The sequence below is a fragment of the Falco peregrinus genome, chromosome 1, assembly GCF_023634155.1.
Source record: "Falco peregrinus isolate bFalPer1 chromosome 1, bFalPer1.pri, whole genome shotgun sequence".
Taxonomy (NCBI): Eukaryota; Metazoa; Chordata; class Aves; order Falconiformes; family Falconidae; genus Falco; species Falco peregrinus.
In genome coordinates this window covers 100,511,587-100,526,506 of record NC_073721.1, presented here as the reverse complement: position 1 = coordinate 100,526,506, position 14,920 = coordinate 100,511,587, and the positions used below count along the sequence as shown (strand labels likewise).

General features: G+C 48.9%; 1 protein-coding gene across 6 annotated transcripts; it reads right to left on the bottom strand.

Annotated features, from left to right (window-relative positions):
• Positions 1–1,505: 1,505 nt before the first annotated feature.
• Positions 1,506–14,565, bottom strand: ZBTB1 (zinc finger and BTB domain containing 1). 6 transcript variants are annotated; one of them, XM_055809888.1, is made up of 3 exons: positions 13,913–14,227; positions 9,277–9,440; positions 1,506–4,006 (listed from the first exon to the last, which is right to left on the bottom strand). In XM_055809888.1, the coding sequence occupies exon 3, from the start codon at positions 3,984–3,986 to the stop codon at positions 1,851–1,853; it is 2,136 nt and encodes a 711-aa protein (XP_055665863.1). In that variant the 5' UTR covers positions 3,987–4,006; positions 9,277–9,440; positions 13,913–14,227; the 3' UTR covers positions 1,506–1,850. The 6 variants fall into 6 exon arrangements, with proteins under 6 accessions (XP_055665863.1, XP_055665872.1, XP_055665891.1 ...); XM_055809897.1 differs by lacking the exon at positions 13,913–14,227 and adding an exon at positions 13,010–13,263; XM_055809916.1 differs by lacking the exons at positions 9,277–9,440; positions 13,913–14,227 and adding an exon at positions 14,307–14,565.
• Positions 14,566–14,920: the final 355 nt, after the last annotated feature.

The window sequence follows — 14,920 nt, the reverse complement described above, 5'->3', positions numbered from 1 at the left end:
CGCAGCAGTCAGTGCTCGGGGAGCCGGCTGCCGGCTCAGGACTGAAGTCTGCTGGCAGGGTCCTTCTCCATCATCGCAGAACTGCACACATCTAGCAACCAAGAGAAATTCTAATCCACTTTTAAAACTAATTAAATGCAAGGCAGCTCATATAAATTTAAATAGTTATAGTGGAGATTCTTAACTGTATTAATTTCTCTAAACAGTCTAACATTAAAGCTCAATACCCCTCGTAATCCCCAAGAAACAACAAGGGATCAAAACTCAGCTCCGACAGCAACAAGTGTGTGAAAGCCCCAGGCTAGACCCTCAGCTCCTGGCTCCCATTCTCAACGCAAGGTGACAGAACAGAGTATTTCAGTTGGAAGGGACTTACAATGATCATCTAGATCAGCTGCCTTAATTGCTGAGCTAAATTGCTTTCCTCCCTCCACAGCTCAGTAGGAAACAACATTACTAACCCTCTTTGATAAAGCGAGATCTGCTGGGAGAAAGTACTGCTAGGCTTTATTTTTTAATAGTTTTCCTCCACCATTACGTATTAGGATCCTTTCCTCCCCCCATTAAAAATCGTGCACTTAACAAACGTTTAGACAGCTGGTGCCTAAGAGTCAAAGCCAGTAGTTCTCTCAAAGGCAAAAGTGCCTCACTGAATTGATGTCAGCTGGTACTTAGCAGGATTTTTAAATTCAATTAAATTAAGAGACAAGCTATGCAGATTAGGGCTATACTAGAATCAGAAAGGAATCTTAAAAGGCATAAAATGTCTTTACATTTATTAAGTAAACTCTGCAGTCTTTTCTTGTTATATTCTTGTTGAAAAACAGAACATTCAGAAAGTATCATGGAAACAAGAAACAAAAAAGCTAAGGTTCACACCAGCCACACTCCCCCTTCCCCTCCCCGCCCAAGGCATGGGACTATCTTCACGCCCATCCCACTTCCAGCTTTCCAACACAAGCAGCAAGGCACCATTTACAGCTAGGCTGAAAAACGCCGTCTTCAGCGCACGTGGCCATTCTGCATTCCTAGAAATCCACCACCACCACTCGTCCCTTGTACGTCAGGGTGAGCGGGTTATATACACCCAGGTAGGTACAGACGGTAAAAGAAAGGCCAACGTCAGTTGTACAGTTCTGCTAGGACTTCAAGTCTGGAAAATGACCACTGGGAACTCCTCGGTTATCCCGACGGTCATCAACTCCCTTTCCCTTTGCGCACACCAGTCCAAGTCTGCACGGTTTAACTGAGCCTACGTGCTCTCCCCCCTGGGATGCACGTTCCAACAATGCCAAGAAGCAGAGGACCAGGACAGCCAGCTCTGCCCTCACAGCAGAGTCAGACAGCAAAGGATTATTTCCTGGCATTGGGAGGGTTTTTTTTCATTTTGAAAATTAATTTGGGGATTACGGGCAATTATGCTCTTGCACATTAATTACTGCGATCTAAAATTTTCACATGAAGAAACAACACATGGAAATATTAAAGCACTCATCTTACGGACATGGATCCGAGAACTGTTTAATAGCAGTCAGTGAAGGGGTAACATTGTGCTTTTAATCTACAGTTTAAAAATAATCATTTGTATATCTACTTAGTAAAACAATAAAATTAAGAACAGAAACTGATATTAGGAAACAGTGAAAATGTAATAATTAAACACATAATGCTTTTCAAAGCTATATACTTAATGAGCCTAAATAGACATCTATGGTTAGGAGGGTCTTAAAAAAAATAATAAAAAAGAGACTTATTTTCAATAACTTTTTTTTTTTTAAATGTCTACTATACTGTATGCCTTGCTTTGGTGTTCTCTCTGCCAACTTAACGCTTTAACAGTATGTTTACACTTATGTTCTTTTCAAATGCTTGGCATTATAGTGAGATCTCATATCTTTCCTCAAATTAAATTTTGCTCCACATACTCCACATGTATACAGATGAACATCCATGTGCTGCTCCAGTTGCTCATTATTTGGGAATATCTGAAAGCAGACCTGGCATATAGTCTCTCCAGCTGATAAGTGAGATATCATATGCCGTACATGGTCATGTTTTCGGAAGTTTCCTTGATCACAAATGGAACAGACATACCTGGCCATGCCTTTGTGCATATCATTGTGGAGCCGCAACTGGCGCTCTCTTAAGAACTGCTTCCCACATGTCTGACAAACAAACTGTTTTTCCTTGGTATGAACGGTATAGTGTTCCCGCAAGTGGCACCGCTGATAAAATCCTTTCCCACAAAGATTGCAGAAATGCTTACGTCTGTGATCCCTCTCGTTCTCTTCCATCATGGAGCTCTTGAACAGATCTTGCTCCAGGCAGTTTGACATATGTTCAACCACTAGGTTTTCTGTTTCAAAACGCTGACCACAATTAGGGCATCGGAAAAGACAGGCAGAATGCTTGTATAACTGTCTTTTTTGAAGGCTGTTCATTTGGAAGTGACCGTCCCTGAAGTCCTCTAGCATCTCTGCAAACATCATGTCCCTTATTTCCGATTGCTCCTCAGGGTTTTCTTCCAAGTCCGTTTTCTCCTCAGAATTTCTGATACCGTTCATGGTCAGATCCTGGGGCTCTCCACAGGTCTGTGCATGATCCTGTAACTGCTTGCCTTTGACCAGTATTTGACCGCACTTGCCACAAGCACATATATTTTCTATATGTTTGGATAAATAATGAGAGGACAAATCTTCCTCGGTGATTGTTAGCCCACAAAGTTCACAGGGAGCGTTCTCCACATCTTCCTGCGCTGAAGGAGCCTTCCTGTTAAGGTGCCGCGGACTTTTCAAACACTTTCGTTCGTCATCATCCATGGACAAATGGGGTTTTAAGGTCTTCCGAGCATTTCTCTTCTCTCTGATCTCTTCCTCGACATAGTATCTGTAAAGCGGCTCTTCCTGTTCATCATCTAGGTCGTCATTGTCAGAAGACTCATTGCAGTCTTTATCTGTCACCTTAATAATATTAAAATCCTTCAGCTCATCTGCAGGATTGTCCTCTGGTTCCATCTTGATGATAATCCTCTTCCTTTCAGGGGCTCTGCTTCCTTCTTCACCTGATGTCTCGGAGGCAACTGTGCTGCTTTTTCTGCTCGTGATGTTTGACACAGGAGACGAAGAATCATCCACAGCTTGGCTCGAGTCCCCCTTGTATTTTTCTGTTTGCGTGGAGATTATTTTAGAAGTAGAGTCCTTTTCATTAAAGTCTATTTTTTCAGCCCCGTAGTACCTGGCACTTTGGTAGGAATGCCTGTTAGTGCACGTTAACACGTGCTCATCCAGTAGCTTTTCACAGCTAAAACTAAACCCGCAGCTGTCACAGGTGAAGCTTCTTCCAAAACGGCGCGAGTGGGACACGCGCTCTTTTGTGTGAGAGAATTTGGACGTGGTGCTTTTTTTGCAGACATCAAACAGTTGTTCGGGGAAGCTGCTTAGCTGCAAAGCTTCTTCATCAGGCTCTTTGTTATGGGATGTATTTACTGTTGAACTTGGCGGCTCCATGCCCCACCTGTTTGCTTCGCTGCCATTTCTAGCCAGCGTGTCTTCATACATTCTCACGCCAAATATCATTTTACTATTCTGGGTGCTAGAAGCAGAAGATGAACATTTTAAACTAGACGAGTCTGTATCCTGTATATCTTCTAGACATTCAGGTACGTTATACAGCTGTAAATAGTTCATGGCCACTTTAAATTGCTCAAAATTGGCAGGGGCTGTCATAATTTTTCCTAAGTACATGAACTGTAAAATAAGATCAAAGCACTCAGCGCTAATCTTCATGTTGCTTAGATTCAGCTGGGCTGTAGTGTGTTGATGGTTCATAAAAAACATCCTAAAATAGGAGCTGCATGCAGCAAGGACTGCTTTATGTGCTTGAAAATAAATATCATCAATAGCGATACAACAGTCGCACAGAAAGCCCCACTCTCTTTGGTTGTTTAGCTGCTGAAGGACATAGTTGCTGTGGCTGGTTCTTGCCATCTTGTACTTCAGTTATAGTCCTGCATAAAGAAGAAGGCATTTGTTAAACCACGAGCACAAAAAGGAAAACCTACTTAAACACAGGGAGGAACTGCCACCTTTTTCCTCTCTAGATCTTCCCATTCTCACCCCGTTTGCAGTACAGCTTCCTGTCCAGAGATCTTTGCTGGTAACTACTCACGAATATTGATGCCAGTGAAAACATCCGTAATTCCATGTTCTCACCACTCAACTTACAAGACTAGTACACTAATAAATATCACCACCACACGTGTCAATCAGAGCAACCCTGCTAGAATAGAAATTAGCAAATAGATCTCAAAGTCCTACAGCCAAGATTTTTTTCAAGATATGAATTCTGACCGCAGAACTGCAAAAACTCCACAGGGCAGGCTTCCGTAAGGTGGCCCCAGGACAACACCTATACAAGGTAAGCTGACTGTAAGGAACCACTCCTGAGTCTCAACTTGCCTTTTTCACCTGTCAGTCCAACGGACGTATGATGCGACACACACTGGAAACCAGGCCAGGCTCAAACTGGTCTTTCTCTCCCCATTAAAGGAAATGGAGAAGACACATCAGTGGAGCATCTGCAGAAGCTACATCCCCACACTTTTTGCTCTTTAGAGCAGCTCAGGGATGGCCTCCAGCTTATCTGCAAGGTGTCCTGCAAAGCCGGAAGGAACTGCAGACTCGGATGCATTCTGAGAAGGGCAGGGCGGCCGGGCTGCTGGCACGTCCCCCAAGGACGCCGGCTCAGGGTGGCCAGGCTAGCAGTGCGGCAGCCGCAGAGGCAGGAAGCGGTGCATGCCGTGCCGCCAGCTCTCAGCACCACTCCTTCAGCGCGCTGGCATCTAACCGAAACGTGCACAGGGGAGACCGGCCAACGTCAAACCCAGCAAGGGCGAGCTGCGAAGGCTAGCGAGCCAGAGCTGGCACCACAGCAAAGTGAAGCCCTGACAAAGGCCAGAGGGGAAGGTCTGAGTCGCTGAGGTTGCTGCCAGTGAAAGGTCTAATCTGTCCTCAAGAGAAAAGAGGAAGAAAACATACTGGTTTGTGTTAACAAAAACATCCAGAAGAAACATCTTGCACACAGGAGGCGTGCGTTTGATCTACAGAAGATAAACTTGACCAAGTGCGGCCAGATTCAACAGCTAGTGGCTACTCACTTCAGAAAACCTTCACTGAGACATAATCTGTACTAACTGCACAGGGAGGGGGCTGAGAAACCAAAAGAAGGTATGAAGAACACCCTAACTGAAACGAAAACCTACAGCAGTAAATAACGAGCATTCTTAACATTTTGAAAGGTTATGGCAAACAATGCCAGTAACTGTAAGAGATTTGTACAAACCAAGTACAGGCTAGCAAACAACATACGTTAAATGGCATTTTACAACTCGATGAAACGCATGGATTGATTTGTAACCATCCTTTCAACTGTCCAAAATTTAAACAAAATACATACACAAATGCTCCCTATTTCTTCTTATTCCCCCAACAGCTTACATCTCCTAGAGGCTGGGAAATGGATGGAGAAATTAAATTCCACAGTGTTGAATTCGCAAGTCGCAGGTGTTGCCTGGCTTGCTAAGTAGGAAACCCGGTGTTAAGTCACTGTTCTTCATTCCACGGAAGACTGCCATGGAAAGGAACACGGTCAAGCTCTCGAGACCAGAACATGCTCACCCCACCTACCAGCCTTCCCTAATACAGCAGCACCTACTGATCACCATCAGCACAGGACCTTGTCCAGCAACAGGAACCTTTAGATTTGGGCTGAACTACACTGATGATGAGCATCTGAATGGCACCATCCACACCTAAAACTCAAGCCGAGCACCCTGCCGCAATTCTCTGACCAGTCTGGCCCAGTGATGTTCGCTGCAGAAACACAACTCATCACATGGAACTCATGTAATGGCTTTCTTACCAAACTGCAAAAGGGGGGCTTTGAAACTAGGAGAGCCTCTTGAAACAGTTTCACATCTTTTCTACAGAAAATCGATTATTGTCCAAGTCACTCGGTAACTTCACTACGGCAACGAAGCTGGGGAAGGGTCTGGTGCACAAGTCTTATGGGGAGCAGCTGAGGGAACTGGGGTCGTTTATCCTGGAGAAAAGGAGGCTCAGGGGGGACCTTCTCGCTTCCTTCAGCTGCCTGACAGGGGCTGTAGGCGGGTGGGGGTCAGTCCCTTCTCCAAGATATTAAGTGACAGGACAAGAGGCAATGGCCTCAAGTTATGCCAGGGAAGTTTAAATTGGGTATCAGGAAAAATGTCTTCACTGGAAGTGTGGCCAACACTGGAACAGCCTGCCCAGGGAGGTGGCAGAATCACCATCCCTGGAATTGTTTAAAAAAACACGCTGATGTGGTGCTTAGGGACATGGTTTAGAGGTGGACTTGGCAGTCCTGGTTTAACGGTTGGACTTGATGATCTTAAAGGTCTTTTCCAACCTAAATGATTCTATGATTCATATGTTTCTGTGAAAAATAACAAAGCCCTCAACATCAAGTAATAACAAAAGTGCATTTTATATTCTTCCAAGTGCAACGTACTTGGGATTTGAAGCAATTCCTTAGGTGCTTAAATGTAATTCAGTATACCATATCAAGTACTAAGAACAGCAGCTGCACAATGACAAAGAATTGACTTCAACTTCCACATTGTAAGGGCAACAAGAAAGTGAGAAGACGCAGTCTGAGACACCACTGGCCTCTTGGTGTGAATTGCCATCAAGACAAGAAAAGTCTCAGGATAGCTCATTTTTAATCTCGTGCTCATAAAGTGTCAAGTTTCAGTGTAAAAAAAAAGTGTCACCAAAAAGGTGGTCACAAACTACCTGCACACACCTGCAGACTGGGGCATTTCCAAATGGTGGGAACAATCTGGCAGCCATTGGACTGACCACACACAAACTCACCTTTTCTAAGTTTCCTTCTTCTTTGAAAAAGGTAAAAGATACTTCTGCTTTTGCCAGAGGAACTCCTGCAGAGCTTTCAGCCACTGACGTGACTCCCAATAGGCAACAACGACCCCCGGGCAATGCCTGTCCCCTGCCACCACTTGGGGAAAAACCAACCAGAGCACCAGGTCACTTGACCAGGATGGCAAGGTGCTCAGATACGTACCCAGCCTCTACTGCAGTAGTACTACATGTAGGTATTAAAAAAAGAGTGTTTGAAGTTATTTATGTTAATGAAAGTACTGGCATCCTCCCTCTGGATGCTGTTATCAACCTGCTGGATGTAACTATATATTTACAGCTGCCAACACTTCCCACCATGAGCGCCTGTGTTGGGCTATTTAAAACCTTGACACATTTCAACCAGCAGCGGCAAAACTTTCCTTCTGAATTGTCTGCTTTGGACGGATGGGGTTTTTTCCCCTCCACAGAAAATTTCAGTCAAAACAGTTCCAGAAATGAGGCTAAGAAAAATCTTTCGTATGTACAGATCATCACGTTTTCTTTTAAAAATAATAAAAGTTTCTCTTCCAAAATCTTTGAAGAGAGATTTCACACAGGAGAAAGTGCTGTGTCTTGGATATGTCGTCGCGATATAAAAATCTGCCTGACTTTTGCGAAGCTATAAGCTTGAGGGGGAGAAGATAAAAATTACCATTTGTTCGCACTTGGGACTTTCGTTAGTTACTAAAATCTCAGATTACAGCCTCACTGAGAACATTTCACCCCCTTGCAGCTCCTTTGTATGTGGGGGCCTGCCCGAGCCATCCCACCCGTGGCGAAAACCCCCTTTCGCACAGAGCTCTGCCATCGTTTTCACCTGCAAGAGGGTAGACTCAGGCTGGAAACAAGGAAGAAATTTTTTACAAGAAGTGGTAAGCGACTGGAGCAGGTTGCCCAGAGAGGGGGCAGATGCCCCATTCCTGGAAACATTCAAGGTCAGGTTGGATAGGGCTCTGGGCAACCTGCTCTAGCAGGTGTCCCTGCTCATTGCAGGGGGGCTGGACTAGATGGCCTTTAAAGGTCCCAACCCAAACCATTCTGTGGTTCTATGTGCCACCTCCACAAAGACACGAACTAGTAACAGGGCTTGCTGGGGGTTGCTCCGTACCATAACTTGCCGCTGGGTTTTAGCATCCCTCCTGGTAGCTGGATGGAGAAGATGCCCAGCTGCAGCTGATGAGAGCCAGCTCCAGGAGAGGACTTAGTGAAAGCACAGGAAGATTAGGAAATGTAAGAAGGATGTGAGGGAAAACCTCTAGAAGTCAGGAGAGCAGGGAGAGGCAGGCTGGGAGTTGGACTGCTGAGCTGAGAGGAGGGAAGGAGCAGCGGGAATAAAAAGTGGGTTAAATGAGGTTCTACATGGTGGAGGGAAGCTGCCTGAGCAAGGGGCTGGGAAGAGCCAAGTTGCAGGGGCTAGGGCAGATGGGGTAAAAAAAAAAAAAAAGACATGCTTTTACTGGGGAATGGGTGGTAAACAATTATAGCATTCACCCCTTCAGAGCTGGGTGAGTTGAACCCCAAATTCCCAATTCGGCCATCCTTTTGCCATCATGGGCTTGCTGACAAATTCCTTCCCACCAAGAGCAAGCTCTCAAAAGATGACAATTTACCATTATTTTGTTTCTTTAATTGCTCAAATGGCAGAGATCTGCATTTATCACCCATGTGGGTGGTTCAGTAACTACAAATTATTTTTGAAGTCTGCTTTGGAAAGAAGCAGAATAAAAACAGGCTCTTTTTACAGAAAAACCATGGTTTCAAAGTTAGAGCACATACCCAAGAGATGCCATAATTAATGCAGGATTAATTCTGCTGCCGATTTATGTATACACCATAATACAGCCTTTCAGCCCTCTTACCAAAGGTTCCCTTCCTTACCCAGTGCATCCTCTGGATCTGTCCAGGCATGGATCTGAGCAGCAACAACACAAGATCACTACTTATTCAGCACAGCATTTAGGGGATGAAGAAGTGAATGAAAGAAGGAGACAACAAGGACTCTCACAGCAACAAACACTGCCTTGGAGAACAGCATCCCACCGCCATCGATGCCAGGGCAAGTAATTTCAACCTTTTTTAAGAAGTCTGGCTTGTATTTTTTGGACGTCCAATGTATGCACACAGGGAAACACCATCAGCAGCAACTGAGGCCAATGGGAGCTATACTCTGCATGTATTCATCTTTGAAAAAAAATCGAAGTCCTACACAGGCAAGTTTGTCAATCCAAAATTTTTTAAGTATTTCTGATCCTCTCTGACTCTTTTTGATTTCAAAAAGAGGAAAAATGCCAGCCACTTGGCCGATGGACTAGCACACTACCTTTGTGAAGCATACTGTGGTCACAAACGTCATGAGGCCACAAGGAACACAAGTAACTCCATCTTCAGCAATGATCATCTGTGCTGTCCACACAGCAATGGGCCATGATGCAAGCAATCCTGAATGATGCAGAGGTGTTCTGAAAAAATATGCTAGACAAGCATCTAATAGGAAGATGAAAAGTGAAGATATTTGAGTCAGGTATTTTTACTCTGATTTTCAAACTCAAAGTCTCCATATTAATTTTATTTTCCTTCTCCCCCCCCCCCCCCCACTGCCACACTTTGATTTGAGCTGTTTTTCTGCCACCAGATTTTTTCTTTTGAGTCACCACTCAGATACTATTACTATTCAGATGTTACTACGAACAAGGTAAGCTGCACTATTACACTAACCAAACATGTTGTTTGTAAGTCTTGTTAACAAGAAAGAGCAGGTATGTACTATAGTATAGCTCCATGCTTTTTTTTTCACTTCCTCACATTCAATATTTTCTGAGATGTTCTAAAACTAAAGTAGTAAAAGTCCTCAAGCAAAGAACTTTTGCTAACTTCTCAGTCTTTATAAAAGACATACCACAAAGTTCAGAACTTAGCAGCCTTTCGGCTCCTAAAATTAGTAGGTGGTTTCCAAAACCCAGCATTTCCACTGCTGAGCAGGCAAAAATGGAGTGCTTACATGCTCAGTTACTGGCTGCTTTTCTTTGGAAACTAAGAGCAGGCTGGACAAAAGTATAACAAATGAGTGGAGAATTTGGTGCTAATAGAAAATGAGACTGGAAAACCTCAAGAAAACAACGCCCAGTTATTCAAAGAAACAAGCACGTGGGCAGCAGAAAGCAAATTCCCCATCGCAGTCTGACGCCATACCCCACCCTGGCACGGGTATTCTCCTCCCTAAAGGGTTACTTTGCCTCTGCAGGCCAGATCCACCCAAGATTCCCAAATAACAGCACCTAGATGCTTCGGAGAAAATTCTACACGACACATCTAAATCCTCTGTGTGATGCCTGAAAAGTTTAGGCATTGGGCTAGTGCATTGACCACGGAGTTGTCAACAGGCTACAGCTTTTATCTAGACATACTCAATAGGAAGCCACTGAGATTGCTCTGGGACTGTATAGTCCAAGATGGTGCCTCAGTTTACACAAACTTTGCAAAAATGGCAAAGAACTTGGGGCCAGGTGACCACCATCCACCTCAACAGTGGGTATGGATAAGATGCAGTTCACGTTGCAAGTGTAGCCTTGATCATGAATTAAAATAATGATAGGAATTCCATGTACTGCCAGGGAAAATCTAATGAAGCTCCATTGTTCAGGCTACGGAGGATCGAAGGTGTAATCCACCCTCTTCCCACAGCCCTTTCCATCAGCTGCCTTCAGGCACACTACTTGTGAAGCCGTTCCCAATGATGTGGATACTCATCTTCAGACCCATCCTAATGGCTGAATCAACTCATTTTTAAGAGATTCGTGGCCAGTGTATAGAAAAAACTTTCAGCTGACACTTGGGCTAGATCTGAACCAGGGAAAGGTAAGATGCTCCACAGCCCCCAGCCACGAGCTGCCAGAGCCACTCGATCCCCAGCAGGCAGGTCTCCGCTGATTCAGCATCCACGTCCACAAATGAGAAACAGCAACTTAGCAAGTTATGATTCTCAGCTGCTAACTGAGAATTAGTTAAGATGTATGACATGTTCTTAGGTAAGAATACTCCTCAAAAGACAACGAATCAGGTGTCAGAAAAACAAGAGTGAATAAATCAAGAAAACAGAGTTTGCACTAAAGCCCCATCTCAACTTCAAACAACTTCAGATCACATCTACAGCCTAAAAGTACCTGAGAGAGCTTATGCAATCTTTTAAAGCAACTTTCTAGCCACAAAGGATTACTCTGGAAAGTCACAGTTATGTTTTATCTAACACCTTTCCAGCTGTAAAAAGTTGTCAAACAACACAGTAATGATATGTTTAAAAGAAGCAATTAGTGGGGGAAAAAATCATGACACACCATTCATGCCTTGCAGCAGAAAGATGAGCCTTTTTATCTACGCTCTCTGAGTTATACCAACTTTCAACTTCAGAAGGCATCTTGGTGGTTTAGCCAGCTCCTGAGACCCTCAAATGAAGACACACGTGCCTTCCAGGAAAGCATCCTTTGGCATAACAACTTGCTGGATGCACATGAATGAGGCACAGTACCTTGTCACACAGCTTAGCCTACGGCTTTTGTTGACTCTGGTCTTAAATGCTTCACATTTTACTTGCAGCAATAAAAAACCCAATAACAAAGTCGATAAGGTATTCATCCAATCAAACAGGTTTTATACGGGGGAAAAAAGGCAACAGCCAACTAATTCTAGGGAGTTTTGCAATGGCACAAACATGCACAAAGAAAAAGTTACCGGACAAATTTGAGGATATAAATGGTCTTCATGCAAATTACGTCAGCTGTTGTGCCCACAGGCTGTGTCTGCAGCAGAACTCTTTGGGTGCTGCTGTTACTGTGCCCATGCAGAGGCAGGGCAGGATAACCCAACCACTGGGGAGCCACTGGTCGAACTGAAAAAAGCACACATGGCTTCTCACGCTACATGCCTGTGGGGTCCGGAAGGACTCCAGTGAGAGGTCCAGCTGTATCAACTAAGAGAAGGGACACCGGGATTTTTATAAGGAAACACTGGTTATCGCAGTCCCATGCGGCTATTTTGTTTCCATACAGCAGATAAGGGGCTCTCCACTGTCCCGCAACAATGGGAAACCGTGAAAGAAGCAATTAACCTCATACACTCAAGGAAGAAAGCATCTAAAGACCAAAATCGCTGGTTGGTATGAGCACTATGAGCACTCTTAACGTAATTGCTGCAAATTCCTGTGCCAGTGACACAATGGTTGCATCTGATGCAGAAGAGGCTTGTGCAAGCAGAGCTGGAGCATCTGTTAAGTCTGTGATCTTAAGTCTACAGAAAACTTTCCGGCTACTAGGAAGAAGGGGCTTCTATTACTTCTCCGAGCTTCCCACGCAGCACTAAACCCATGCCTTCATCACCTCAATCCTCCTGCAGCCACCCCCCTATCCACGCAACCCCCCCACCGGCTGGTTCCTGGCTACCTCAAACAGCAGCAGAGCGCAACGAATACGACTCGTTACCCCTCAGGTTTTCTGGCCGCTCATCCAAAAACCTCTCCGTAACCTTGTCATCTTGCTACACTGCTGCCGAGGATGCTGCCACCACCAACGATGGGCCGGCGGTCCCCAGGGCCAGCTGGCCACAGCCTTGACTTGTAACTCAGTACTAACTGACAAGCCCGCATCCCTCCTGCTCCCAGCTGCTCTGTGGGTTTTTCCAAGAGCCGTAATGAGGAATGTTAAACAAACACCTTTAATTAAAGGAATGTTTGTTTAATGTAATTAAACGCCTAAGGAAGGCCAGGCTGTGGCAGCCCCGGGAGCGCTCCGCAGTATGTGCTGTACCTCACCATCCCCTAGCGCAAGGGAAATACTCGAGCAAATGACATAATCTGGCAGTAAATACCCAAATATCAAGCAGCATCCAGCCCCTGCTATCCGTTTACCAATGCCTACGTGTCAAGAGGAGCCGGCACTCATCTATCAGCTGACAACCAGGCCAAACTGGGGAATCCGAGTTACCGAAAAAATCCTGGAAAACAGACAGGAATAACCCCCCCTGCCCCACGCCCGCGGCCCCCTTCCCTCCACCCCTTTTACTACCTCTCTATCCGAAGAGGGGAGCGGAGTCCTTTGAGGAACGAGACTTTCCGCACCGCTCCCGGAGCGACACTGGGGTTGTTTTGATGTGACAAAACTACTCCCCTTCCTTCCCCGTCGCCTCCGAGGCGATCCCGTGCGCTGCCAGCCCGGAGTGAAACCCAAGTCTCCTGCCTGGCAGGGTGGAGCATTCCCGCCGGGCTGCCGCTCCGCTCGGGCTGGCGCTGAACTACTGCGACTCGCTCGAACTTCGGGGGGTGGGGGCGGGGGGGCTGGTTTTTTGGTTTGGTTTTTTTTTCAGAGCAGAGGAGGAGGACGCGGGGCTCGGACCCGCCGGCCTGCTAGCGGGGGGGGTGGTGGGGGTGGATCGGCGGCGGTGGCGGCGCTGGCACCGTGGAGCGCGGTGCCGCCGAGCCCCGCAGGAGCGCGGTGCCCCCCCGCCCCCCCCGCCCGCGCCTCCGCATCCCCCCGCCCGCGCCGCTTCCGCAGGGCCCCGCCGCCCGCAGGTGGAGCGCGGCCCCCGCGCAGCGCCCCGGGAACCGCGCCGGACCCGCCGCCGCGGCGCCGCCGCTCGGCCCCCGCGTAGCCCGGGCGGCGCCGCGCCGTGCCAGGCCGCCGGGCGCAAGGTCACCGCGGCGGCCGCCCGCCAGGGACCGGCCGCGGCCGGAAAGCCCCTACCTGGCAGCGCCGCGCCCCCCCCGCGCCACTATGGCGGGCCATGCCGCGCCGCGCCGGGCCATGCCGCGGCCGGGCCATGCCGCGGCCGGCGCCGCTCGGCACTTCCCACCTCCCGCCGCCGGCGGAGCTGCGGCCGCCGCGCCGCTGCACCGCCTCCCGCCTCCCCCCCTCCCGGCGCCCGGCGGCGGCCCCCGGGGACGGCGCCGAGGGGCGCGCAGCCCCGCTTACCCGCGGCGCGGGGCGAGGCGGCGGGGCCGAGGGGGAGCTGCCTGCGCCGCTCCCGCTGCTGCTGCCGGCGCGGCTGCAACAAAGGACTTCCGCCCCGCCGCGCCTGCTGCTGCCGCAGCGCCGGCTCCGCCGCGACCGCACGGAGCCGGACCCCTCCCCTCGGCGGCCGGCGGCTCCCGGCCCCGCCGCTGCCAGCGCTGCTGCGCCGCCGCCAATGCCGGGGCCCGGCGGGCGGCTCCCTGCCGCGCTCCCCTCTCCTCCCATGCCGCCGGGGAGGCGGCGGGGCCGGCGCGGCGCGGCCCGGGCTGGCGCTGCCGGCGCCCCCTCCCCATGTGCCGCAAGCCCGGCCCCTCGGCCTCCCCCACCCCCACCCGCCCGGCGCGCAGAGGGGGACCTGGAGCAGGGCTTCGTCCGGCGGTGGGCGCCCGGCCGGGACCCCCGGGGCCGACGGGGCAGAGGCAAAGCCGCCCTCCCCCTCCCCGCAGCCGGCCGCGGTCGGCGGGAACCGGGCAGCCCCGGCTGCCGGCCAGCGACTGAGCCTCGGCCCCGCCGGTGGCGGCTTCCTCGGAGGAAAGAGTTGCACCACACAGTACGCCCCGTTTGCTGCAGTTCCAGCGGTAGCATCCCCGCCTTCACTCCTGGAGTTCTGCGATGGTGCAGGGCGCGCAGGGGCTGGCAGCCGCTGCCATGCTTTATCCCGGATCCCGAGGGCAGCACTTCCCCCCCCCACCCCCCCATCTTTCTAACGGCTTTCCCAGCCCCTCTCCCCATCCCGCTCTCTGGACTTCTGTCTAATATCCAGCCCCTCCAGAACCGGCCCGTGTGCGCAAAGGGGATTTCCAGAAGCTGCGGGCGGCCCCTCTGCTACCTGCCAGGGGGCTGCGAGCAAACAGGCCAGGGCAGGCTCGCCTTCCCAGCTGCCACTTGACTGCCACCTCCCAAGCCACGTCTGTCATTCCGCACAAGCATCAGAAGCGTTTAATCTGCACGGCTCCTTCATTCTGGCAC

Bases quoted from the DNA above. Each gene is read 5' to 3' on its own strand.
- ZBTB1 (XM_055809916.1), bottom strand. From the start codon at position 3,986: ATGGCAAGAACCAGCCACAGCAACTATGTCCTTCAGCAGCTAAACAAC.